This window comes from Panthera pardus, unplaced genomic scaffold (genome assembly GCF_024362965.1).
Source record: "Panthera pardus isolate Hobbes unplaced genomic scaffold, ASM2436296v1 HiC_scaffold_11, whole genome shotgun sequence".
Taxonomy (NCBI): Eukaryota; Metazoa; Chordata; class Mammalia; order Carnivora; family Felidae; genus Panthera; species Panthera pardus.
Window position 1 is genome coordinate 21,267,652 of NW_026526666.1, and position 25,795 is coordinate 21,293,446.

The following is a 25,795-nucleotide window of genomic DNA, read 5'->3' on the forward strand; positions in this document are numbered from 1 at the left end:
ATGTCATATTGTACAGAATAGAAGTAAGCTAAAATTATGGTTCATCATAATGAGTATTAACATCCAGTGAAATAACAGCATTATCAAGGAGATGCTACCAATAAGAACATAGATTTATTTTTTGAGGCAACAGAAAGGCTAAGGAGTACTTTCTCTCAAAGATTCCACATAAAATTCAGGTTAAAACATGAGAAGAAAAACAATGACAAAAAGTCCTCCCTGAATTATGTAATCTCATTGCGCCCTCAAGAAAGGAGTCCACCTTTCCTTTTTAAAAGAGTTGACTTTCAAATCAGAACTTTTGCTTATGGTTAAATACTGTTTAAATCTTGAATAAAATATAAACTTTTAAATTGCAGCAAAATTTTACATGTGCAATACCTCCAACCAAGCATATACACGTCCAAGTATCACCCTATAGAGATACATGCCTGTATACAAGATGAGAAAATGATTACTGCAGCATTATTTGTAATCAAAAAGAAAACTGGAGATACCTAATGGACAACTGGCTTATTAAATCATAGTAAATCCATTCCGTGAAATATTATACAGCCAGTAGAAATCCTGGGATGGACCTACATGTGGTGATAGAGAAGAGCAGCTATGAAATAAAGCATTAGTAAATGAAAATATAAGTGACAGAGTGTGGAAAGTGTGATCCCATTTTTTTTGTATTAAAAAAAAGTTATAATTTAACCCAAACTTCAGTTATCTGGAAGAATATATAGGAAAACACTGACTGGTTACTCCCAAGAATGAAAGGAAACTTTCACTTTTTATTGCTTGTCTATACTGTTTGACTTTTTTTTTTTTTAATGTTTATTCATTTATGAGGGTGGGAGAGGGGCAGAGAGAGAGGGAGACAGAGGATCTGAAGCGGGCACTGCACTGACAGTAGAGAGCCTGATGCGGGGCTCAAACTCACCAACCATGGGATCATGACCTGAGCTGAAGTTAGGAGCTTAAATGACTGAGCCACCCAGGAACCCACTGTTTGACTTTTTAAAAACAATGTGCCTCAGATGCTTTTGAAAATAAAACATTAAGTGATAAATAAACAGATCAAAGCAGACCAAAGCTAGAGTTAGTACAGAAAGGAACCTTTAAAGTTGTTAACATAAAAGATAGCAGACAGCACATCACTAGATTGTTTTAACAACAGTATTTATAAATAACTTTAGAAAGAAGTCAATTTAGTAAGTGCCCAAACGTTAACAGCATAGGATAAGACTGGATGGCTGTGAGGCTTTTTTTTACATATAATATCCTACCCCACTTTCAAATAAGAAGTGGTTTTTTTTTTTCTTTTAATTTTTGCTCTTTTCCAAATAAAGCAAAAGGAAAAAGGAACACCTTTAGATCCTATTTCTGAGACAGTATAGAGGCTCTACATATAAAATATGTTGTCCATATATAAGACTAACCTAGCATTTCTAACATTGTTCTAAAATTGGAATTCATTAAATTATCTTAAGAAATTTCCAGCATGTTTTTAAACAAATTAAATTTTAAAACAAAAACGAGGTGAAGGTTTAAATATATGAATAAAATAAAAACTCCAGAAGTCTACACACACCAGTTCCTAGGGAGTGTGGCAGTATCTGCCTTCTATTACGGCAGATTTTCTGAGCTTAAGATATATAAACTTAGGGGCACCTGGGTGGCTCAGTCAGTTGAGCGTCCCAACTCTTGATTCTGACTCAGGTCATGATCTCACAGTTCATGAGATGGACCCCCACATTGGGCTCTGTGCTGAGTGTGGAGACTGCTTGGGATTCTCTCTCTTCCTCTCTTTCCCTCTCTCTCTCAAAATAAATAAACTTTTTAAAAAAGATACATAAATTGATGAGGTTACCATAATCACTGAGTTACATTCAATGTTTCTATACCAACTGCCAAAATACATATTCAAAAAATACTTTTAAGTTTTGCTTCCTTTGTGATAACCTTCATAAAACCATGGTATAGCCTCCATGCTACCTTGCATTTTCAGAAATCCTTGCTTTAATTTTTTATTCCTCCAGATTTTTTCCACTTAATGCTACATCTAGTATAACTCTTTATCTGATGGTTGACTCTCATATCCTTCCAATAGTAATAAACAGCATAGTCCTTGACACGGTATGAACAATTAAAAAAAGTAACTGTTAAATTCATAAATGAGTACCTTGAGCCTCTGGCCAAAACGCTCAGTATTAAAGAACTACTATTTCACAGGGAGAGAAGATTCAGCTTTGCCACAGACAGAGAAAAATTCAGATAAATGAAACATCCAGAAAGGAGAGAGATATACAGATTAAACACAGAATTCCTGTCCCTCAAAAGTTCCCAGTTAAGTACAAGAAAAGCAAACAACTGAAATCCAATTTTAAAGCTCTATGACCAAGACATGCCCTTAACTCAATCTGAAAGAATCAGGAAGAAGATCCCTGAGAATTCAGAAGTATCTAGAAAGATTAGCAGAACTTAGCCAGTAAACAGTTTTCCCAGAGCAAAGAAACACAACAGGGGCTTGAAGAAATAGTGATATCAAAGAACCCAGCATGTTTGGATAACTGGGCTGTTTGATTTGGCTGAAGCAGAGGATATGACAGAAGTAAGCAGCAAGCAGTTTGTGACGGGCCCTGAATGCCACTCTGAGGAATTTAGATTTTTTTATGTTTTAAGACTTATTTATTTTCAGAGAAAGAGAGAGAGAAAGAGAGCATGAGCAGGGGAGGGACAAAGAGAGAGGGAGGGAAAGTACCAAGTAGGCCACACAATCAGTGTGGAGCCCAACACAGGGCTTGATCTACAACCATGAGATCATGACCTGAGCCAAAATCAAGAATTGGTCGCTTAACTTGACTGAGCCACCCAGGTGCCCCAGGAGTTTAGATTTGATCTCAAAGTTTATCCCAACATTACAAAGTCTTTGGGGATGAAAAACATGAAGTGGAAATGGAAACCGAGGAGTTGGAGGACCGAAGAGGCCACACTGAAAAAAATTCCAGTTCCAAAATGTTACCAAAGGAAAACTCTGAGGCTGCTGCCAACCTAAAGATGGAAAAATCACAAAGTGACACCTTTCACTTGCTTGGTTTAAAAGACTCAATCTGTCCCATCACTGGGAAGACTTGATGTGAACCTGAATATTAAAGATGAATCAGGTGTCAAAGCTGATTTGTGTGTTGCTAAGAGATGCTCTACGCAAGTGCTCCTTATGAAAAAGCAGCACGCCATGCAAATTCCTCTCTTATTGACAATAGAAACCACGCTGGCTTTTATTGTGGTGTCTATTACTCCTTAAAAGCCTCATCTCAAACAGAAGACGTACAACGTGTATTTTTAAGTAGCATTTAAAAATCACATCCTATGAAGCTAACACACCGGCTCAAAGCAAATCTAACGTAGTGGATTTTCTAAGACAGCACGAGCCTCTGCCAAAAGAACATGTGCTTTGAAATAACAGGAAGAGATCTGTCTTGACTTAAACAGAGCCTTTTGAGAGAGGTAGCCAGTGTTGCGGGTCAAGTGTTTTTGGCCAAGTCATGGCCCTGGGTCAGTTAGGCCTGGGACATAAGAAATAATTAACCAGGCTTCATTACAAGCGAAGTCATGGCCTTCACAAGTCTTCTTAAATATCTGCTTTTAGGGGCATCTGGGTGGTTCAGACGGTTGGGTGTCTGACTCTTGATCTCGGCTCAGGTCATGATTCTAGGGTCATGGGACCGAGACCCACATTGGGCTCCATACTGAGCATGGAGTCTGCTTAGGATTTTCTCTCTCTCTCTCTCTCTCTCTCCCTCTCCCTCTCCCTCTCCCACTCTCTCTCCCTCCCTCTACCCCTCTCCCTCGCTCATGCATGTGCACAGTCCCTCAAATAAAAAATAATTTTTTTTATCTGCTTTTAAAACTCCTCAAAAGAAAGGCAAGGTAGTTGTATCATTACGGGTGTTTCTGTTTGTAACTGACCTCTTCTCCCTCACACCCTTGAGTCCAAATGAAGCCTATCTCTCCACCATCTTGACTCTGTCTTCATCACTTCTTCCATCCTGGACACATATCTGTCCAGTACCCTAACCTCAGTGTCCATCCAAGGCCACCAAATTTGGCCACTCTTTAAAGAAACCCAGCCCATTTTCTAGTCTGACTTAGGCCTGCTCTAGCTGTGACTGGAGCACCAGTCTGCCCTGCATGCCTCCTGTACTCCACTGCCCCAGGGCTATTACGGAAACAGAGGTAGTTCCCTGTTTAAAGAACTGGACTGATGAAATGGTCTAACTTGACATCAAAGGTAGACAGACCAGAAAGCAGTACCCACGATTCAGGAGGTGGAAAGGAGACAGGTGTTCAAGTTCACCTCATAGTTTGGTACATAGGGAAGACTTACTGGGAAGATGTTAAGAAAGAGAATTTGAGGGTAGATGGGAAAGCTCTTGATTCTGAATCCCACAAGGACATGTAACTGGAAGAGAAAAAATCAGAGAATTCCCAAAGCTAATTCTATTTAGGCATAGACCCCCACAGTCGGAAGCTGGTTCAATGGTATCACGACAAAATACAAACTTTACAGCTAAACTGGATGCATTATCGCTTACAGTACATTCTTTATCCACCTCTAACCTTTTTCACACAAGAAATAAAACAAAAAGCATTCAATCTCCTGGCTTTAGTAATTGACAAGAGTATTTCAAGGTACATTTCTGATGTCATCATTGCCCACAATTCTCACATATACCTTATCCTCGATACTGGAACCCACATTAGGATTTCATCTTTGCTTAGCTAATAGATTCAATACAATTGGTAGTCAACCAATGAATAAGATGGTGCAATAGTAAATACTGAAGAGCAGTTCAGAAGTTTAGAAATGGGTGTTGCTGCAAAAACGTGATTGTCAAATAGTGCAAACTTGAACCTATGCAATGTGCTTGTTATTCTTATAAATAAACCATGACATTGTCTCTGGCTATTTTAAATTCCAGTTTACAGTAGTCTAGGTTTTAATTTCTGTATTTTAGAAAGATAAATTCTTAAATCTTTAAAATACATTATTAAAAAACGTAATATATATTTCCTGAACTATTTCATGTATCTAAAAAAAAATTACAAAAAAGAAACAGGAGGAATCAATTATAATTAAAAACTCCAGGCATTATTGTTAGATCTCTCAAGAATTTTTCCATTTTCTTGAACAAGTTTTCTTCATCTTGTTTTTGGTAATTTCTGAAAAGAAAAGGCAATGGTTTAACTGCTAATTTCTGATGTTGCTCATCCCAACTATGAAACTTACCAAATGCTACAAGCACCCAATTGAATGTGGCAAGTTGATATTTACAGGGTAAGAATGACCCATGGACCCTTGTTATACAATGTGGTTGGGGACCAGCAACATCACATCACCTGGGAGCTGGTTAGAAATGCAGAATCTCAGGTCGCACACTGACCTAGTGAACCAGAAACTGCATTTAATAAGATCCCCAAATGATTCTTTTGCGAATTATTATTTAAGAAGTATGACAGACAACTGAAGGCTTACAACTAAATTAGAATGTTGACAAATATCCAACTGAATGGAAGTTGATGACAATATCTATGATAATAAAGCAAAAAGGAGGAGTTCTTGATTTATGGATTTAGGAATAAAAGAGAGTCCAACCACAAAATTGTTGCTCCCTTAAGATAACTTTATTCAAAACAGTAGCTCTACTTCACAAAGACAAAACAATCTGCAGGGTCCAGATTTAGGCTTTATGTGAGTTCTCTCTGTGTCAGGAGGAAATTTAAAATTAAAAGAACTTCCATGTTCATGGTTTGGGAGAATTAATACTGTTAAAATGTTGATACTGTCCAAAGTGATCTACAGAGTCAATGCAATCCCCATCAAGATCCCAATGCCACCTTTCACAGAAATAAAAAAACAATCCTAAAATTTGTATAGAACCCACACAAGACCCCAAACAGCCAAATCAATCTTGAGAAAGAAGAACAAATCTGGAAGCATCACACTTCCTAATTTCAAACTATATTACAAAACGAAAATAATCAAAACAGTATGGTAAGGACATTAATGCAGACATAGATTGGTGAAACAAAATAGTAAGCCCAGAAACAAACCCACACATGTATGGTAAATTAATTTATGACAAAGGAGTCAAGGATACACAATGGGGAAAGGACAGTTTCTTCAATAAATGGGTATTGGGAACCCTGGGGAGCCATATGCAAAAGAATGAAACCAGACCACTATATTACACCATACATAAAGGTCAACTCAAAATGAATTAAAGAATTGTACATAAGACCTGAAACCATAAAACTCATAGAAAAAATCATAGGCAATAAGCTCCTTGACATCAGCATTGGCAATGAATTTTTGCCTCTGAAATCAAAAGCAAAGGCAACAAAAACAAAAATAAACAAGTAGGACTACATCAAACTAAAAAGCTTCTGCATACCAAAGGAAACCCTCAACAAAATGAGAAAAGGCAACCTACCAAATGGGAGGAAATATTTGCAAATGTATGTCTGAAAAGGGGTTACTATCATAATATATGAAGAACTCATACAACCCAATAGCAAAAAAAAATCAGATTTAAAAATGGGCAGAGGATGTGAATAGACATTTTCCCAAAGACATACAGACAGCCAACAGGTGTAGGAAAAGGTGCTCAACATTACTAATCATCATGGAAATGCAAATCAAAACCACAATGAGATATCACTTCACACCTGTCAGACCTGTCAGAATGACTATTATCAAAAAAACAAAAACAAAAAAACAAAAAACAAGGGGGCACCTGGGTGGCTCAGTCGGTTAAGTGTCCGACTCTTGATTTTGGCTCAGGTCATGATCTCACAGTTTGTGAGATCAAGCCCCACATCAGACTCTGTGCTGACAGCATGGAGCCTGCTTGGGATATTCTCTCTCTCTCTCTCTCTCCTTCTCTGCCCCTACCCCCACTCACACTCTCTTTCTCTCTCTCCAAATAAATAAATAAACTTTAAAAAAAAACAAGAAATAACAAGCGTTGGAAAGACTGTGGAGAAAAGAAAACTCTTGTGCACTGTTGGTGGGAATGTAAATTGGTGCAGCTATTACAGAAAACAGTATCGAAGATCCTCAAAGAATAAAAAAAAATTTTTTTTTTAATCTTTATTTTTGAGAGAGAGAGAAAGACAGAGTGTGAGGTGGGAGGGGCAAAGAGAGAGAGGGAGACACAGAATCTGAGGCAGGCACCAGGCTCTGACCTGTCAGCACAGAGCCCGATGCGGGGCCTGAACTCACAAACTATGAGATCATGACCTGAGCCAAAGTCAGATGCTTAACCGACTGAGCCACCCAGGCACCCCTCCTCAAAGAATTTTAAATAGGATTACAAATGATCCAACAATTCCATGTCTCCATGGAATGAAAACACTATTTTGAAAAGATATATATTCTCTCATGTTCATTGCAACATCATCTATAATAGCAAAGTCATTTTAGAAACCAAAGTGACCATTAATGAATAAATGAATGAATGAATAAAGAAAATGTGAATACACACACACACATTCTGATAAATATCACAATATTAGCCGTAAAGAGGAAATCTTGCCATTTGCAACATGAATGAAACTTGAGGGTATTATGCTAAGTGAAGTAAGTCAGAAAATAAAGACAAACACTGTGTGACCTCACTTACATGTGAAATCTAAAGGAAAAAAAGGAAAGAATTCATAGATACAGAGAATAGATGGTGGTTGCCAGAATGGGGGACAGAGGTGAAATGGGTGAAGGGGGTTGAGAGGTACAAACTTCCAATTATAAAATAAATAAGTTCTGGGGATGTAACGTGCAGCATCATGACTATAGTTAAATAACACCATACTGTATAACTGAAGGTTGTTAAGAGAATGAATCTTGAAAGCTCTCATCACAAGAAAAAGAAATTTGTAACTAGTTGTGGTGATGGACGTTCTAGACTTATTGTGGTGATTATTCCACAATATATACAAATATCAAATATTATGTTGTACACCTGAAACGAATATAATGTTATGTCAATTACATCTCAATAAAAATTTTTAAATTAAAAATAAATGCATAAGTAAAAAACAACATTATTATATCAGGCCCATAGAAAAGAATCTTCCTAGGCTAAAGCCCCTGTGGAAACCCAATACCAGCCCCTGAAGGCTTCCTTTCTAATGAATGAAAGTTTTAATGGATCATGATCCAGAGATCAGCACAGTGCCACAAACTGAGCATTCCATACATAGAATCACACAAATCATAAAAGCAGCCTGATCCCACCTCTGGATTTCCACAGGCTGTCCCTGTGAAGGATGAGTTTAGACTTGGTTCAATAATAAAAGAGATGTGTTTGTGCATCGTTTTAAAAACTTTGAGGATGGTTGGTAGAACACAGATTTGGGGTTCACAGTGGAATTTTCAGCTTAAGAACAACAGTTTCGAGTAGAAGAAAAAAACATTTGATCGTTGTTTTGCAAACGATTTTATTTATATCCTAAGAAAAAACTGAACTATAAGATTTCAGACCATAACGAGGAAGAGGTCTTGATCTGTCAATACGGAAGTTCATCAACTCACGAGGATGCTAATAAACATCCCTTTTACTGCTGGGGAGATAGAGGAAGTTTTCTTCAAGATGCAGAAATCAAACACCTGGCCATATTTTGGTCTTTGAGGACTAGCAGGGTGTGCTTCCCTAAAGTCACAGATTTAGAATTTATCTTACCTAAAAGGCACTGAGTGGCACTTTCACTTCTAAAAGAATATAACCCCTCTAACTTGTACAGTCATTTTTGACAGATGAAAACCTGTCAAAAATTAAAAAGAAAACTTTTTAATCCTCTTACTTTTTTCTTAATGAATGTGTGACTTATTCATGCTTTTGCGTCATTGTTGGTGTCACTCTCTTCATCTCTCATCATTAGTCAGGCTTCAAAGCCTGAGACTGACTTCCTTGAAACATCCCTGGTACCCATCCATCTCTAACCCCTCACTCTAACTTCTAGCCCCTTCAACAAGACCCATTCCTCTTACTTTTTTTAATTTTTAATGTGTTTTTTATTTATTTTTGAGAAATACAGAGACAGAGCATGAGCTAGAGGTGGGGCAAGGGGGGGGGGGGGTGGTGGTGGGTGGTGGGCAGAGAGAGAGAGAGACACAGAATACGAAGCAGGATCCAGGCTCTGGGCTTTCAGCACAGAGCCCGATGTGGGGCTCCAACTCATGAACCATGAGATCATGACCTGAGCGGAAGTCTGACGCTTAACCAGCTGAGCCACCCAGGTGCCCCAAGACCCATCCCCTTTAGATGGCAATAGTCCTTTTTCAATCTCCCTCTACCCTATTCATCTTACACATGGCTGCATCCCAGTGTTCTTTAAATAACATGTGGATCTCAGGACTCTCCTACTTTAAATAGCCCAAAGTAGCACTGTGATGAATGAGAGAAGTTCAGAATGCCCATGTTCACAGAGGATCTGTGTATCCTACTGTACATAGTTACTGACTATCTACACCAGTATACACTATCTACACACATCCATGAGCTTCCTATCTATACAAAGCTGCTCTAACACATTGACAAACACCTAGTGGTTCAGAAGAATACTTATTTACTTTCAAACACTTCTGGAAGTCAGAAGGCCAACATTGGTTTCACTGAGCTAAAGTCAAGGTATTGGCAGGCCTGATTCCTTCTGGAGGCTCTAAAGGGAGAATCTGTTTTCCTTGTTTTTTTCAGCAGCTAGTGGCTGCCCATATTCCTTGGCTTATGGCCCCTTCCTCCAGCTTCAAAGTACATCAGTTCAATCATTGATTGAATTCAATTCAGCCTTTGATTGATTCAATCATATTCAATCAATTCAATAGAAGCTGTTGGTGTGATTTGTCATGCATTTCTGCCCAGAGCTGCACGAATGCAGTCATGGAGGCGTACTTGGCTTGTACTCCATATCTGGACTCAGGATCAGAACTGGCCCTTCTGTTCCTGACTCCAAGAGGAATTAACGTGCCTCAGCCTCTTCCTTGAGCCAGACCAGACTGGCCCCTTGGAATGGATCAGGGTGGGAAGAGGAATGTGCAGATGCCCAGGCTCCTAAGATTGTGAGACACAGTTAATTTTTTTTTTTTGAAATGTATTGTCAAATTGGTTTCCATACAACACCCAGTGCTCATCCCAAAACATGCCCTCTTCAATACCCATCACCCATCCTCCCTTCCCTCCCACCCCCCATCAACCCTCATTTGTTCTCAGTTTTTAGGAGTCTCTTATGCTTTGGCTCTCTCCCACTCTGACCTCTTTTTTTTTTTTCCTTCCCCTCCCCCATGGGTTTCTGTTAAGTTTCTCAGGATCCACATAAGAGTGAAAACATATGGTATCTGTCTTTCTCTGTATGACTTATTTCACTTAGCATAACACTCTCCAGTTCTATCCACATTGCTACAAAGGGCTATATTTCATTCTTTCTCATTGCCACGTAGTACTCCATTGTGTATATAAACCACAATTTCTTTATCCATTCATCAGTTGATGGACATTTAGGCTCTTTCCATAATTTGGCTATTGTTGAGAGTGCTGCTATAAACATTGGGGTACAAGTGCCCCTATGCATCAGTACTCCTGTATCCCTTGGATAAATTCCTAGCAGTGCTACTGCTGGGTCATAGGGTAGGCCTATTTTTAATTTTTTGAGGAACCTCCACACTGTTTTCCAGAGTGGCTGCACCAGTTTGCATTCCCACCAACAGTACAAGAGGGTTCCCGTTTCTCCACATCCTCTCCAGCATCTATAGTCTCCTGATTTGTTCATTTTGGCCACTCTGACTGGCGTGAGGTGGTATCTGAGTGTGGTTTTGATTTGTATTTCCCTGATGAGGAGCGACATTGAGCATCTTTTCATGTGCCTGTTGGCCATACGGATGTGTGTCACAGTTAAGACAGCTCACTCAGGACTGCACATAAGCAAACTTAATGACTGAGCATAGATCACACTCAGGTAGTATATGTATTGCCCTGGTGGGAATAGCTAGCTGGAAGTCTCACCTGAGGGGAGGACACTCTGCCCAGGACCCTCAAACAGGACTCCAGCCAGCTCTTCACCAGAGCCCAGGGGGCTTCCCCAGTCAGGAGGGTGGATGTTGTAAGTATTGAGTTTTGAGCTTTCTTTGTTTTTCTCTATACCTCTCTCCTTCTCTCCCCCACCCCTCTGTCTCTCAAAATAAATAAATAAACTTTATTTTTAAAAATCAATGCAATCCACCACATTAACAGGATAATGAAGAAAATGGCATGATCGTACCAATCAATGCAGAAAAAGGATTTGACAAAATTCAATACCTATTCATGATAAAAACTTTTGGGAAGATGGAGGGGAATCTCCTCCACTTGATAAAGTACATCTATAGCAACCCTCTAATTAACATTACATATAATGATGAATGCCTAGATGCTTCCCCCTAACCCCAAGATTGGGAACAAGTAAAGAATGTCTGCTCTAACCACTCTTATTCATCATAGTGCTAGAAGTTCAAACTATACCAAGGGAAGAGAAGAAAATAAAAGACATGCAGATTGGAAAGGAAATAAAACTGTCCCTATCTGCAGACAACATGATTGTCTTTGCAGAAGTGCCCAGGAACTCACATGTGTGCATACACACACACACACACACACACACACACACACACACACCCCTAAATTTCAGGATACAAAATAAACATAGATAGAAAATCAACTGTATTTCTACATACTAGCAATGAACACCCAAATTTAAAATATAATACTATTTATAATCACTCAAAAGAAAGTGAAATACTTAGGTATAAATCTAACAAAATAGGACTTGTATGTAGACATTGTATGTAAATCTACATACAAGTTGACATTGTATGTAAATCTAACAAAATAGGACATTATGTAGAAAGCTACACAATGCTAATGAAAGAAATCAAAAGAGATCTAAATAAATGAAGAGACATATTGTGTTTATGGACTGGAAAACTCTATAGTACTAAAGAGGTCAATCCTCCCCAAATCGAGATAGAGATTTAATCCATGCCTATCCCAATTGCAGCATGACTTTTCTGTAGATATGGATGACATTATCCTAAAATTTACACAAAAAAGAAGAGGATCTGGCCTTCTGAAGACATTTTGTTAAAGAAGTAGAAAGTAAGAGGAACCACTCTTCCAATGTTAAGGCTTACGATATAGGTACAGTATCAAAAGAGTGTGGTATTAGAAGGACAGACATATACACCCATGGAACACACAGAATAAAGAACAAAGAAGTAGATCTATACCTATGCCCTTCATAACAAAGACGTCAAAGCAATTCAAGGGAGAAAGGATAACCTTTTCAACAAACAGTCCTGGAGCAACTGGACATCCACAGGCAAAAAAAAAAAAAAAATGAACCTTGACCTAAGTCTCACACCTCCCACAAAAATTAACTCAAAATGAATCACCAACTTAAATGAAAACACATAACTACAAACCTTTTAGAAAAAACCTGAAAAATCATGGGGATCCAGAGCTAAGCAGAGAGATCTTAGGTTTGATACTAAAAGCCTCATCTAAAAAAATGAAAAAAAATGATAAATGGGACTTTATCAAAATTTAAAATTTTTCCTCTGTGAAAGATCCTATTTAGAGAATGAAAGACAAGCTATAGACTGAGAGAACATATTTTCAAAATATCTATCAGATAAAAAACTAGGAGCGAGAATGTAAAAAGAACTCTAAAAACTCAATAATGAGAAAACAAACAATTCAACAAAGAATGGACAAAAGATTTGAATAGACACTTCGCCAAAAAGATACATGGATGGCAAATAAGTACATGAGAAGTTGCTCATTGTTACTTACTAGGGAAATGCAGATTAACCATAATGATATATCATTATACACCTATCTGAACGACTAAAATAAAAAACAGCAACATTACCAAATGCTGGAAAATATAAAGAAAAACTCAATCATTCATGCATTGTTGGTGAGAATGTAAAATTAAACAGCCACTCTAGAAAACAGTTTGACAGTTTCTTATAAAACTAAACATGTACCACACAACTCAGCAACTGTAGTCTTGGGCACTTATCCCAAAGAAATGAAAACTTATGCTCACATGACAATCTAGATACAAACATTTATAGCATCTCTATTCATAATAGCCAAAAACTATAAACAACACAGCCATTCTTCATGGTTAACAAACAGCAGTACATTCAAACCCTGGAATACTACTGAGCCATAAGAAGGAACACGTTACTGATATGTGCAGCAGCCTGGATGAACCTCTGGAGAATTACACTGAATGGAAAAGGCCCAGCCTAAAAGGCTGCATACTCTATGATTCCATATACATAATATTCTCAAAATGATATAACATATACATGGAGAACACATCAGCAGCTGTCAGAAGTCCAAGAGGATAAGGGCAGGAAAAAAATGAGTGTGGCTATAAAAAGGCAATGTGAGGAACGTAGCGATAGGTCTGTCTCTTAATTGCATAAATGTTAAATCCTGATTGCAGTATTATACTGTAATTTTGCAAGATATTAGCATGCAGGGAAATTGGGTAAATACATAGAAGCCCTATTATTTCTTACAACTGCATGTTAATCTCAGAATAAAAATTCTAATTAACAGTGTGTGTATACACAACACACACACACACACACACACACACACACACACACACACACACATATATATATAACGGAGCTTAGGAGAAGGGTTGAGGTTATGTTCAGAATGGTTAGAGAAAGGCATGTAAAATGTGAAATCTACTTTCCAGAAAGTATTGTTAAAAACAGGGAAGGAAATGAACATAGGTATATAGTCACTACAGCACCTCAGGCTTCCTGTGACCCGGCACCTGCCCACCAGTGGGCCACAGCACCACCCTGCAGTGCAATGGAGAGTACCTGGGTACCTCACACTCCTCTTCCAGACACCTAAGCAAGTGGTCCCACTGGGGAGCCTTGCTCATCCCCTTGACCACCATACCCCCAGGAATTGCTTAATAGAAAGTCACCTGATGGCCCTTACCTCAGGGCTTCTACTGATGACCCACCACCTGGCTCTAAAAGACTTTCAGAACCAAACCCATCATGGCACACACCCTGGCTTAACCCATCACACAACAAGACTAACCCTTCCAGGTCATCCAACATCAACTAGACCCTTATCTCCAAACGACTCATCTCCTAATTCCCTATCCTACCCCTCAAATCCAATTAATACCATCTTATAATATTCTTTTTAGAAAATAGAGATGGAAATGCCTCACAATTCATCTTATGAAGTCAGCATAACCTTGATACCAAAACTTAAAAGTATTACAAGAAAAGAAAATCACCCATCATTACCTTTCATAAATACAGGCACAAAAATCCTTAAGAAAACATTAGCATATCAAATCCAGCCATATGAAAACATAAAAGCACATCATAACCATCATAGCTTCACATTTGAAAATCAATGTGATTCACATTAGCAGAATAAAGGAGAAAAAATTATATGATTATCTCGATAGGTGTAGGAAAAAACTGAGAAAATTCAATACCCATTATTAATAGAGACTCTCAATAAACTGGAAGGAAATGGAAGGAAATGTCCTCATTCAGATAAAAGTCCTCTGTGAAAGCCCCACAGCTACCACCATATTTAATGGCGAAAGACTGAATGCTTTCCCTCTAATATTAAGAGCAAGACAAGAATGTTCATCTTCACCACCTCTAACACTGTACTGGAAATCTTAGCAATAAGGAAAAAAAGGAAAACTACCAGAACTAGCAAGTGAAATTAGTAAGGTTACAAGATATATGCCTGATTTTCAAAAACCAATTACAGCAAAATTTTAAGTTCTGTTCATTAAAAGACACACAGCACATATATTTGACAAAAGACTTATATCTAAAATATACATACATATATCAAATCATTGTTATACACCTGAAACTAATGTAATGTTGTACGTCAGTTACACCTCAACTTTAAAAAAAAAATCTCACTGAAAAGCAGTGCCTTGTGTAAAGATGCAACATACAACTTTTAACTGCTGTTCCTAATATTAAATAATTTGTAGAAAAACAATATATTTTCCATCAACTCTGTATATAGCAGTGTGAAAAATAATGGTTTTGTAGTAAGTTCAGAAAATGTTTTTAAAATAAAATAATACCTTGGAAATTCTGCAAGAAAAGGAGGGGTGGTGGGAAAAATTAAATATATTTGATGTTAAAAAAATAAAATAACATAAAATATATTTTAAAAACTACTACAATCAACAAAAAGACAAAAAATTTAATAGGCAAAGACTTGGCCAAACATCTCACAAAAGATACGTATGTATATGGAAAGATGTTCAACATCATACGTCATCAGGAAAATACAGATTCAGAGACTATTTCACACCAACCAGAATGGCTCCACTCTTGACCCAAAAACAAGTTTACAAAACAAAATGTTGGCAAAGATGTGGAACAATTAGAACTCCTACTCGTTCAAGTAGTATATAAAATGATTTAACCACCTTGGAAAATTGTTCTTTATAAAGTTAAACTATATCTAACCCTATGATCCAGAACTTCATTCCTAGGTATTAAATTTTTTTTTAATGTTTATTCATTTCTGAGAGAGAGAGAGACAAAGTGCGACTGGGGGAGGTGCAGAGAGAGAGGGAGACACAGAATCCGAAGAAGGCTCCAGGCTCCGAGCTGTCAGCACAGAGCCCGACACGGGGCTCAAACCCACAGACCGCGAGAGCATGACCCGAGCTGAAGTTGGATGCTCAACCTACTGACCCACCCAGATCCCCCTCCTAGGTATTTAAATAAAGGGAATTTAGACACATATCCACAAAAAGACTGGCAGAAGAATATTCACAGCAGTTTCATTCATAATAACCAAAAACTAAACATCACCCAAATATCCATCAACAGTTGTATGGGTCAATATGTCATGATACATTTACGTAATGGAATACTAAGTAATAAAAAGAAACAAACTACTGATATACTTAACATGAATGTATCTCAAAAACAATATTCTGTGAAGAAAAAAAACCCAAGAACAAGCAAAACAAAGCTATGGTGCTAGAAGTTAGAAAGTGATTAAAAGGGAACCCCTGTGTGCAATGAGTGGGAATATAAATTGGTGCACTTACTGTGGAAAACAGTATGGAGGTGCCTCAAAAAATTAACATAGAACTACCACACAATCTGTGCATTCATATGTAGAGAATAAAAACACTAACTCAAAAAATTATCTGCACTTCATTATAGCACTACTTACAATAGCCAAACATAGAAACAACCTAAGCATGTGTGGTAGATGAACAGATAAAGGAAATGTGTCATATACATATATATATATATATATATATATATATATATATATATTTCATTTTACATATATATATGTATATACACATGTATATGTATATATATATATACATGTGTATGTATACACACATATATATGTGTGTGTATATATATATATATGTGTGTGTGTGTGTGTGTAAAATGAAATATCATTCAGCCATAAAAACAAAGGAAATCTTGCTATTTGTGACAATATGGATGGACCTTGAGGGCATTATGCTAAGTGAAATAAGTCAGACAGAGAAAACAAATCCCATATGATCTTACTTATATGTGGAATCCACAAAACAAAAACAAAAACAAAATAAAACTAAGCTCATAGATACAGAGAACAGATGGTGGTTCCCAGAAGTGGGGGGTGGTTGCTAGAAGGGGGTCAAAAGGAACAAACTTCCAGTTACAAGATAAGTAAGTCCAGAGGATGTAATATGCAGCATGATGACTATTTAATAATACTGTATTTGTATATTTGAAAGTTCTTAGAGAATAGATCTTAAAAATTCTCACCACAAGAAAAAAATTCTGCAACTATGTATAATGACAGTTTAAAACTAGATTTAAAATGTGGTGATCATTTTGCAATGTGTAGAAATCCCAAATCATCACGTTGTACTATCTGAAACTAGTATGTTAAATGTCAGTTATACCTCAATTTTTAAAAAAGAAAGAAAGAGATTGCTTTTGGAGTGTGACGGGGGAAACAAACTGAACAGGAACATAAGAGAACTTCCTAGGGTGTTGAAAATGTTCTGTATCTTGTCTTGTGTTGTGGTTACACAAGTATACATAATTGTGAAAACTCACAGAACTAAGATCTTTACATTTTATTGTATGTGTATTATACCTCGATTTAAAAACCTATGTGAAGATGTAATATATATATAGATATATATACACACAATGGAATACTACTTGGCAATCAAAAAGACTGAAATCTTTCTATTTGCAACAACGTGGATGGAATATGCTATGTAAAATAAGTCAGAAGAACACAGATATCATATGATTTCACTCATGTGGAATTTGAGAAACACAGCAGATAAGCATAGGGGAAGGGAAAGAAAAATAAGATAAAAACAAAGAGAGAGTCAAACCATAAGAGACTCCTAAATACAGAGAACAAACTGAAGGTTGCTGTAGGGGAGGTGGGTGGAGGGATGAGTTAAATGTGTGATGGGTACTAAGGAGGGCACTTTTCAGGATGAGCCCTGGGTGTCATATGTAAGAGATGAATCACTGAGTTCCACTCCTGAAGCCAAGACTACACTGTATGTTAACTAACTTGAATTAAAAATTTTTTTTAAAAAACTTAAAAACAGGGGTGCCTGGGTGGCTCAGTCGGTTAAGCGTCCGACTTCGGCTCAGGTCATGATCTCACGGTCCGTGAGTTTGAGCCCCACATCGGGCTCTGTGCTAACAGCTCAGAGCCTGGAGCCTGCTTCAGATTCTGTGCCTCCCTCTCTCTCTGACCCACCCCCGTTCATGCTCTGTCTCTGTCTCAAAAATAAATAAACATTAAAAAAAAATTTTTTTTTAAAACTTAAAAATAAATAAATAAATAAATAAGTGAATATATACTCTAAAACAAAAAATCAATTGTATTTCTAAGTACCAGCTTTAAACAATCAGAAAATAAAACCTAAAAAATAATACCTTTTCTAATGCATTCAATAACTTCAAATATGTAGGAATAAATGCACAAAAGACACACAATACCTCTTCACAGAAAACTAGCAATATTTTTAAAATTGAGAGAAGTTAAAGAAGACCTAGATAACAGAAGGTAAAAGCAATCTCAAATACGATCAAAGATGGAGGGTTTACACTCCCAGGTACCAAGATTAATTTTATAACTGCAGCAAATAGGGGCACCTGGGTGGCTCAGTCGGTTAAGCGTCTGACTCTTGGTTTTGGCTCAGGTCATGATCTCATGGTTCACGGGTTTGAGCCCTGCATTGGGCTCTGTGCTGTCAACTCAGAGCCTGGAGCCTGCTTCAGATTCTGTGTCTCCCCTCTCTCTCTGCCCCTCACCCACTCATACTCTCTCTCTCTCTTTCTCAAAAACAAATAAACATTAAAAGAATTAAAAATGAAATAATAAAATAAAATAAAATAAAATAAAATAAAATAAAATAAAATAAAATAAAATAAAATAAAATAAAATAAAATAAAATAAAATAAAATAAAAAAAACTGCAGCAATTATAACATGGAGGTACTCGTGTCAAGACAGACAAATTAACACAGACTGGAGTACAGAGTCCAGAAACAAACTCACATGTGTACACACACTTGGTTTATAATAAAGGTGACACTTTAGAAATGTGACAAGGGTGGTCTTTTTGATAAATTCTCCTGGGTCAAGTAGGTATCCATTCAGGAAGAAAAAAAGGCCCTGGGTTCCTATCTCACAATATATTCTTAAAAAATTTTTTTAATGTCTATTTTATTTTTGATAGAGGGAGAGCACAAGCAGAGGAGGGGCAGAGAGAGAGGGAGACACAATCTGAAGCACACTCCAGGCTCTGAGCTGTCAGCACAGAGCCTGACGCAGCGCTCGAACCCACGAACCGTGATCATGACCTGAGCTGAAGTCTGATGCTTAACTGACTGAGCCACCCATGCGCCCCTCATAATATATACATATTTTTTAAAGTAATTCTTGCTCAATTATCAATCTAAATATGGTGGGGGAAATTAGTAGATCTTGTGGAATAAAACATAAAAGAATATGGTATGTTTTGGGTTGACAAAAATGTCTTCAGTAGAATATAAAAAGCATTACCTACAAAGGAAAAGATTAATGAAACTGGACTGCTTCAAAATTAAGAAATTTATTCAAAAGACAATATGGGAACAATGAAAAACAACCTCAAAAGTAGAAGAATATATCTGCATTCCACAGAATGAACAGTGTGCATGTAACCAGAATACTGAGACTCCTGCAAATCGACAAGAAAAAGACAGTCTGATAGAAAGATAGGTAAGAGATAAGAAAATATATTTCATAAAAGAGAATACACTAATGGCCAATAAATACATGAAAAGTTCAACCACATTAGTTATCAGAGAACAGCAAATTAAAACTACAAAGCAAACTGTCACTGCAAGCAGAATATAATGACTTCAGTTAAAAGACTGACAATATCAGGGCTCCTGGGTGGCTCAGTCGGTTAAGTGTCCAACTCTTGGTTTCAGGTCAGGTCGTGATCTCATAGTTTTGTGGGTTCTAGCACCGCACTGGGCTCTGTGCTGGTGGTACGGAGCCTGCTAGGGATTCTCTCTCTCCCTCTCTCTGTCCCTCCCCCACTCGTGCTGTCTCTGTCTCTCTCAAAAATAAATAAACTTTAAAAAAATTTACAAAACAAACTGACAATATCAAGTACGTATGTGAAGAAAGTGGAATCCCACTCACTGTTGATGGGAATATAACCTGGCATATTTACTCTAGAAAAGTCTTTAGAGATACCTGCTATATAACTGAATGTTCCACTCATAGGTATACATCCAAAGACAGATGCACCAAAGATATGTAATAGCCCCAATTTTTTTTCTGTTGTTGATTTTATTTATTTATTTATTTATTTATTTATTTATTTATTTGGATGTTTTAACTTTTTTTTTATATTAAACACAATTTTTTGTCAAATTGGTTTCCATACAACACCTAATGCTCATCTCAACAGGTGCCCTCCTCAATGCCCATCACCCACCTTCCCCTCTCCCCCAACCTCCATCAACCCTCAGTTTGTTCTCAGTATTTAAGATTCCCTTATGGTTTGCCTCCCTCTCTCTCTGTAACCTTTTTTTCCCCCTTCCCCTCCCCCGTGGTTTTCTGTTAAGTTTCTCAGGATCCATATATGAGTGAAAACATATGGTATCTGTCTTTCTCTGTAATAGCCCCAAATTGGACACAACTTAAATATCCATCAAAAGAAGAGCTAATATGTTACACATTCAAGCAATGGAATTTTATCCGGCAATGAAAATGAATACACTCTTATTAAACATAACAATAAAATAATGCTGATTGAAAGAAGCCAGACACACATACTATCTGATTCCATTTGTATAAGGTTAAAATCAGGCAAAACTCATCTATGATGTTAGAAGTAAGGGTAATGGTCACACAGGCAGAACTGGGTGGTGAATGGAAGGGGCACAAGGGAGGCTTTTGGGTGCTGGTAAATGTTCTATAGCCCAATCTGGAAAGTGGTTTCATGGGTATGCCCACTTTGTGAAAATTTACTGAGCCAACCTCTCAAACCACCCACTCCCAGCTCATTATATTCTACCCACACTAGCCTTCTTTCTGGGCTTCAGAAACGGTGTGCTTGTTGCCATACTAGGACCTTCGCGTGCCCACTGCCAAGGACACACATCAGGCTGACAGCACCCGCTCCTTCTCACCCTCAGGGTTCTGGCTTTCCTTCAAGAAGCCTTCCTTGACCACCAATCCAAAGGGCTTTCCCGCCCCCTGCAATCACCCCCTTCCCTACCACTCATCTCCACTGTCACATCACCGTCAGAAATCATCTCATATAGGGGCACCTGGGTGGCTCAGTCGGTTAAGCATCCAAATCTTGATTCTGGCTCAGGTCATGACCTCATGGTTTGTGAGTTCAAGCCACACACTGGGTCTCTGTGCTGACAGCACAGAGCCTGCCTGGGATTCTGTCTCCCTCTCTCTCTCTCTGCCTCTCCCCTGCTTGCTTTCTCAAAATAAATAAACTTAAAAAAAAGAAAAGAAAAGAAAGAAAGAAACCATCTCCTATATGCACTTACACATTTGTTTATTGTCCTCTCCTTCCCCTAGAGATATTACACCCAGGGAGTACTCCTGTCTGTCATGTTCAATGCTGCAACCCCAGGCCCAAGAGCACTGCCCGACAGAGAGCTCACACCTAACAAATATCTGTTGGATGAGTGTCACAAATGTACTAAGCAATGTCTTCCACTCTGCGGTACATCAAGACCCAGGCTTGGAAAGGAAAAATATGAGAGGAGAAGAAGAGAACAAAAGAAGTGTACACAGTCAAGTAAAGCACAATGCTACGTCCGGGGCCACTCAGAACTATAAAGATCGGACGCCTACCTTGATGGAGGTGATCTAGTAAAGCCTGGGAAAGCCCGGGAGTGATGTGGGCATTTTCCCAAGCTAGCACTATCAGAAATATTGCAAAATATGGAAGGTCTAGTGCTTTAAAGAAAGAATCTGCCTTCAGGAAGGTTCTGGCCTAAGCTTTAATGACTTATTTTAAGACTGATTTTGGGGCGCCTGGGTGGCTCAGTCGGTTGAGCGTCCGACTTCAGCTCAGGTCATGATCTCACGGACCATGAGTTCGAGCCCCGCGTCGGGCTCTGGGCTGACAGGTCAGAGCCTGGAGCCTGCTTCCGGTTCTGTGTCTCCCTCTCTCTCTGCCCCTCCCCCGTTCATGCTCTGTCTCTCTCTGCCTCAAAAATAAATAAACGTTAAAAAAAAAAATTTAAAAAAAAAGACTGATTTTAACTGAATGACTTTAATTAATGACTGATTTTAGTGCTTCAGTTATACAAGGAAATCATTCCTGCACCTCGATTCTTACAGAAAAAATACTTAGAAAACTATAATACGGACTCACACCTAAGGAATTATCCTGAGTTTTCTAGCTTAAGTATCTGTAAGTGAAAAAAAAAAATACTTTTCTTTGATCTAGAGTGTCTGTGCCTCATAACCTCATTTCTTCTGTTATTATTTTGAGATGTGGCAGAGAGAGGAGGCATAGCAGGGAGGTAGGAGGAAGGAGTGTGCAGGCATGCGGTGGGAGGATTGTGGTATCTGACATCTCAGGAAAATTAGGTGCAGTTCTCAGCTACATCTCTTCACCTTGTGAGCTGCACCCGGCAGCAAGGTGACCATTTGGTAGGTACCCAGTAAATGAACATTCTTCCAAACAAGGATTTTAAGAGATTGATTGAATGTCTTTAAAGAACCGGGCTTATGGGTGTCTTGGTTTCTGTCTCCTAATGCTAAGGCCATGTACATATTTAACTTCAGCAAGCAATTATTACAACAAGCATCTGGTAGATACACAGCACCAAGCTCTATGCTACAGACACACATAATGCAAAACAGAGGAGACTACTGAGACTCTGGTAAAGAATACACTTCTAAAATAACAGAATTACTTTAGTTGTATCTCATAGGCCAACCCTAGGGAACCTCTGTCTTCTTAAACATCCTAATCTTGGCTATCTTTTTTTTTCTTTTGATTTCTTTCTACTTCTGTATCATCCTTTGAAGCAAAGGTAGAAATTCACAATTCCAGCACTATTTTCTTATTCCCTGTGGGACTGGCAACTAAAGTAACTCCTCAGTAGGATTCCTCAAATCCTTTTAACCATTTCAGATGCTTATGGCTTACTTAGAGCATCTTTCTGGGAAATCCATGACCATTCATTTCTCACCAACTTAAAACAATTTAAATGGAAAAAATTTTAATTATATAGAAAAGAATGTTATTCAAAGCACAGCCATCACAGCATAAAAAGAAAAAAAAATAAAATTTCTGTATGAGATATAACTGATAACATTTTAGAGCTGGACCTAAATCAGCTAGTGTTAATTTCATCTCCTCATTTTATTAATGGATAAATCTGTGATAATTCCAAAAATTTTAAGGGGAAACCAGAAAGGGTTGTTTTCTTATGAGTTAAATCTCTCCACCTTATAGGCTAGGGTTTGACAAATAGTTAATGAGTATGTGATTGAATGAATGAATGAATGACTTTATAAGCATTCTTGCAAATAACAGTAGTAAAGCTATTTAGCAGCATGGCCAGGACTAACAACCAGTTCTCTTTTTTCTTCCTTGGTAACTTCTCAGTTGCAGCTACTTTATTCATTTAGTTAGTTGTCAGGAAAGCAGCAATGTCACCAAAATCACTGACTGACCTTAGTTGTGTTTTTTTTTCATTCTGCTTTTAGACATGCAAACAAAAGAAAAGAATGAAAAGTGTCAAGTGGGATGACATAAGAAAATTGCACTGTAGCCAGATCACACATAAAAAATGACAGAAAAAAGGTAGGCAGAGATGGCTCTGTGATTTTCCTCTCTCACCTGATCTAAGAGATAAAAAAGGTACAAAGTTAGAATGCATTAGCTGTCAAACCAACAATATTCCATTAGAGGCACAGACTTCTCTCACAACACAGCCATTTTATAACAATGGGCTTGACATAGTCCACAACCAGGAGAACAAGAGGTAGAAATGATCAGAAAAAGGATGGGATACAGGAAGGAGGACCATATACTTACTCTTCCAGGAAGTGCTGCTGTGGTCCTATAATAGAGCCTGGCCGACATATTCTGATCCAAGCAATTATTTCCGCGTGTGTAAACCTGTAGTGTTTCATGACATAACAGGCTATCAACGTCCCTGTTCTCCCAAGACCAGCTGCAAGAAAAGGAAACAGACCAAGAAATACAAAATAGTATAGCATATGAACCCACAAAAACACTGAAATCAAACCGTGCCCAAAACTGCAATGGTTTCCAGTATACTAGTGTTTTAAAGCCAGACGATAATGTAATGCTTTGTATGTGATGTGGGATTAAAAGATGATTCTAACTCCGGCAATCAAAAAGAATGAAATCTTGCCATTTGCAACTACATGGATGGAACTGGAGGGTATTATGCTAAGTGAAATTAGTCAGAGAAAGACAAAAATCATATGACTTCACTCATATGAGGACTTTAAGAGACAAAACAGATGAACATAAGGGAAGGGAAACAAAAATAATATAAAAAACAGGGAGGGGGACAAAACAGAAGAGACTCATAAATATGGAGAACAAACAGAGGGTTATGGAGGGGATGTGGGAGGGGGGGGATGGGCTAAATGGGTAAGGGGTGCTAAGGAATCTACTCCTGAAATCATTGTTGCACTATATGCTAACTAATTTGGATGTAAATTTAAAAAAGTAAAAAATAAAATTAAAAAAATAAAAATATAAATAAATTTTTAAAAAGATTCTAACTCAAGAAGTCTTCTAAAAATAGATCATATAATTAAAGGAAGCATATATAAGAAAATAGAAAAATCAGAGCAGGGGTCTGGAAAAACTATCAAGTTCAACCCCCGAGGGCCTTTGGGAATGACTGTCATTGTGAATATTGTTAGGCCAATGCTGGTTCGATGATAAGCACTTGCAAAATATCATCTGTCAGGTGTCTCCACCCTCCCCATCCTTGGCCCCAACCCAGGCTGAGGTGAATCTACAGTTAACAGTTTGTGTGACCCCCTGAGTTACCAGTGTAACTGATTATATTATCACACCCAATTTCTTAACCTATTTAAATGGTTAAGTTGGTTTTTAAATATATTTTTTTAATTTTTGAGAGAGAGAGAGAGAGAGAGAGAGAGCAAGCGGTGGAGAAGCAGAGAGTGGAAGACTGAGTATCTGAAGTGGGCTCCATGCTGCCAGCACAAAGACCGACGTGGGGCTCAAACTCACTGTGAGATCATGACGTGAGCCGAAGTCAGACACTTAACCGACTGAGCCACCCAGGCACCCAGGTTTTTTTTATAACTTAATTTAGAATAAGGAATCATAGAAACAAGTTGGAAGACACCATAGATGTCATCAAGCCCCATCAACTACCTAACCCACAAATGGTTAGGTCAACACTACCTCTATCAGATGATCATCCTAACCTCCATTTCACTCCATCAGAGACCAGGATTTCATGATTTCCTCAGCCAGTAGGTACTGATGGAGCATCTACTATTTCCAGGTAGGAGCTAGGGACACGGTGACAAATAAAAGAGACACGGACCCTGCCCTTGGGAGAGCACACAGTCCACTGAGAAAGAACAAAGAAGCAAAAAGAAGTGCTCGAATTTCATTTCCCCAGGCTCCTGCATTTTCTAACAACTTTTGTGTTGGCTTATTTTCTTTATGTTGAATCCAATCTCTGTTACATAAGATTAAGTAACACAGGTAGAAATGAATTTCCATGAAATACTGGTTATTATCGTGAACTCTGATTTCTTCAGAGTGTTTTTAACCATTGCTGTATTTTTTCCTCTCTCCAAAGAAATAAAGGTGATAGGACTTTATTTACATTTTAGCCAATCTTTTTAAAAAAATACACATTGACTCCCTCCTTTTGCAAAAATATTCAAAAACTTTATCAAGCTAGAGACAGGTTCTCAAAAACAGTAGTGGTTATTCATATACCAGAACAAATGTGGCCCAAAGATATCAACCAATTCACTCATATTAGTATAACAAATGAGTATGGAATTTAGGACTAAAATCCACACACACCCCCACCATGGCCCTGATTCTCATCCCAGAATTCTTTCCACTCAGCTCACATTCTGTCACTCGTTTTACAGGTACTGACTAAGACCAAATGT

At 37.9% G+C, this 25,795-nt stretch overlaps 1 protein-coding gene across 7 annotated transcripts in view; it reads right to left on the minus strand.

The window, feature by feature from the left end:
- CDC14A (cell division cycle 14A) overlaps nucleotides 1-25,795 on the minus strand; it is a 186,591-nt gene that overhangs the window by 46,097 nt on the left and 114,699 nt on the right. For all 7 annotated transcript variants that reach the window (XM_019457632.2, XM_053891941.1, XM_053891950.1 and 4 more), the window contains one exon: nucleotides 23,688-23,826. In XM_019457632.2, the coding sequence (XP_019313177.2) occupies nucleotides 23,688-23,826 (139 nt within the window). The remainder of the gene's footprint in view (nucleotides 1-23,687; nucleotides 23,827-25,795) is intronic.